The sequence below is a fragment of the Pterocles gutturalis genome, unplaced genomic scaffold, assembly GCF_000699245.1.
Source record: "Pterocles gutturalis isolate BGI_N339 unplaced genomic scaffold, ASM69924v1 scaffold23403, whole genome shotgun sequence".
Lineage (NCBI taxonomy): Eukaryota > Metazoa > Chordata > Aves > Pterocliformes > Pteroclidae > Pterocles > Pterocles gutturalis.
Genome location: NW_010123696.1, coordinates 81,790 through 83,463, shown reverse-complemented (window position 1 = coordinate 83,463; position 1,674 = coordinate 81,790). Strand labels below are relative to the sequence as shown.

The 1,674-nt window shown below is 37.6% G+C and overlaps 1 protein-coding gene across 1 annotated transcript in view; it reads left to right on the top strand.

Annotated features, from left to right (window-relative positions):
• Positions 1-305: 305 nt before the first annotated feature.
• The window catches only part of LOC104465100 (ellis-van Creveld syndrome protein-like), a gene marked incomplete at its 5' end in the record, with an annotated part of 31,657 nt that continues 30,288 nt past the window's right edge, over positions 306-1,674 (top strand). The window contains one exon of the mRNA XM_010078015.1: positions 306-454. Coding sequence (XP_010076317.1) covers positions 306-454 — 149 coding nt within the window. The remainder of the gene's footprint in view (positions 455-1,674) is intronic.

Here is a 1,674-nt window from a genome sequence, read left to right as displayed (position 1 = left end):
CTGCAGCTGGGAATGGTTCTTGAACTAACACACTGCCTTTGCGTAAGCAGTGGCACTGGTGAAGGGGAGGGTGCAGGATGGTAGTGAGCCAGCAACCTGATACATTTAAGTGCCATGTAACAACCCAAACATTCATGTCTAAAAAGACCATCAGGGTAAGAATTAAATTTGAAATCCTGCATGGTAATTACTTGCGTATTTCAGTTGCTAGCAGATTTCTGTGAGCTTATGTTGTGTGACAGTAGCAAATGCTACTTTCTCCCTGTGGAGTTGTGGTATCTAATAATCAGTGGTTTATGTTCCAGAATGTATACAGCAAAGTAAGGACCTGATCTTGAAACAACTGGAGTGCCGTACAAAGAAGAGAGAAGAGTTCAAACACAGACAGAAAGCTGAACAAGGGAGTCTCCTCAGTAAAACTTTTCATAAGGAAGATGTTCATGATTTTCTTAAGGTGAGCACGTAAAAACTTATTTTCTCTGTTCCATTAGCTTTTAAGGCCAAATTTATTGCAGATTTCTCCCAGTTCCATAAAATTGGGATTTTTGAGTCATCCCACGAATTGTGCACAGTAGCACAGGTAGGATAGGGTCAGACCCCCTATTGACTGGGCTTGCTTAGAGGTTTTTCCTCCAGTGTTGGTCATGTTGCACTGGAACAAGATGCGAAAGGGTGTTAATGCTAGATTGCATGTTTTGTAGAAACATCTTTTACTTAGATGCTATGTGTTTCGTTCAATATAGGAAATCTCTGGAGGAAAGTATCTGGCCTGAATTACGAAAGAAAGGAGACTACACTGATCTAATTGCTTTTCTATGAGTGTGGTTACTGAGGCTCAAATTTCACATAAGCAGAGGGAAAACTCATTATGGTTGCTGGCAGGATACCTTAGAGAAGGTTTGCAATAGATAATTTAATATGGTATACAATGGCCAGTGTAATGTCTTCTTGGCCGTATTTTCTATAAAGCTCTATTGTTATTGTTCAGAATGTATATATGAAATCAGAGTTCTTAGCTGTAAATGCCGAGAACTGCAAAACTCCTATAACTGCTGAGAACTACAGACCCAAGTTATTAAGAAATAAAAAAATCAATCTTCATTTTCGTTAAAGGAAATAATTTAAGGTTAAAGTGATTACATCCGGCATTAAACTTTTGATGAAATTTAATAACTTAGATAAATTACTGTATGAGAAGACCCAGATTCCAGCTGTAGCAAACTGTCAAAATTTATTGGTCTCAACACTGCAATTTTGTACTGCAGGGCCAAGTTCTTTAATTATATTGTATGAATTGGATAATGCAGTTACTGTTCTTGTATGCAACACCTATCTGGCAACACCTCACTTCAAAACAAAAGGATTCGGGCACTTTAAAACAGTAGAGCACATTTTAACCTCTTTGGCTTTTCATAGCTTGAGACAAATAATTCTATCACACATTTTTGTAGCTATTGAGCACTTGTAAATATATTTTCCTTATACACATCAGTCAAAACTTGTGGACACATCCCAAGTTCATTAAACAAAGCTTAGAAATTTTGTACTAAGACCTCCCCTACAAAGTTAGAGCCGCACAGCTTTCTGCAAGAGATTCTCTTCTGTACATTTCAGAAAGCTAAGAAATAAGCTTAGTTAAACTGTAGACTAATGATCAGCTTATGACAGCCTGAG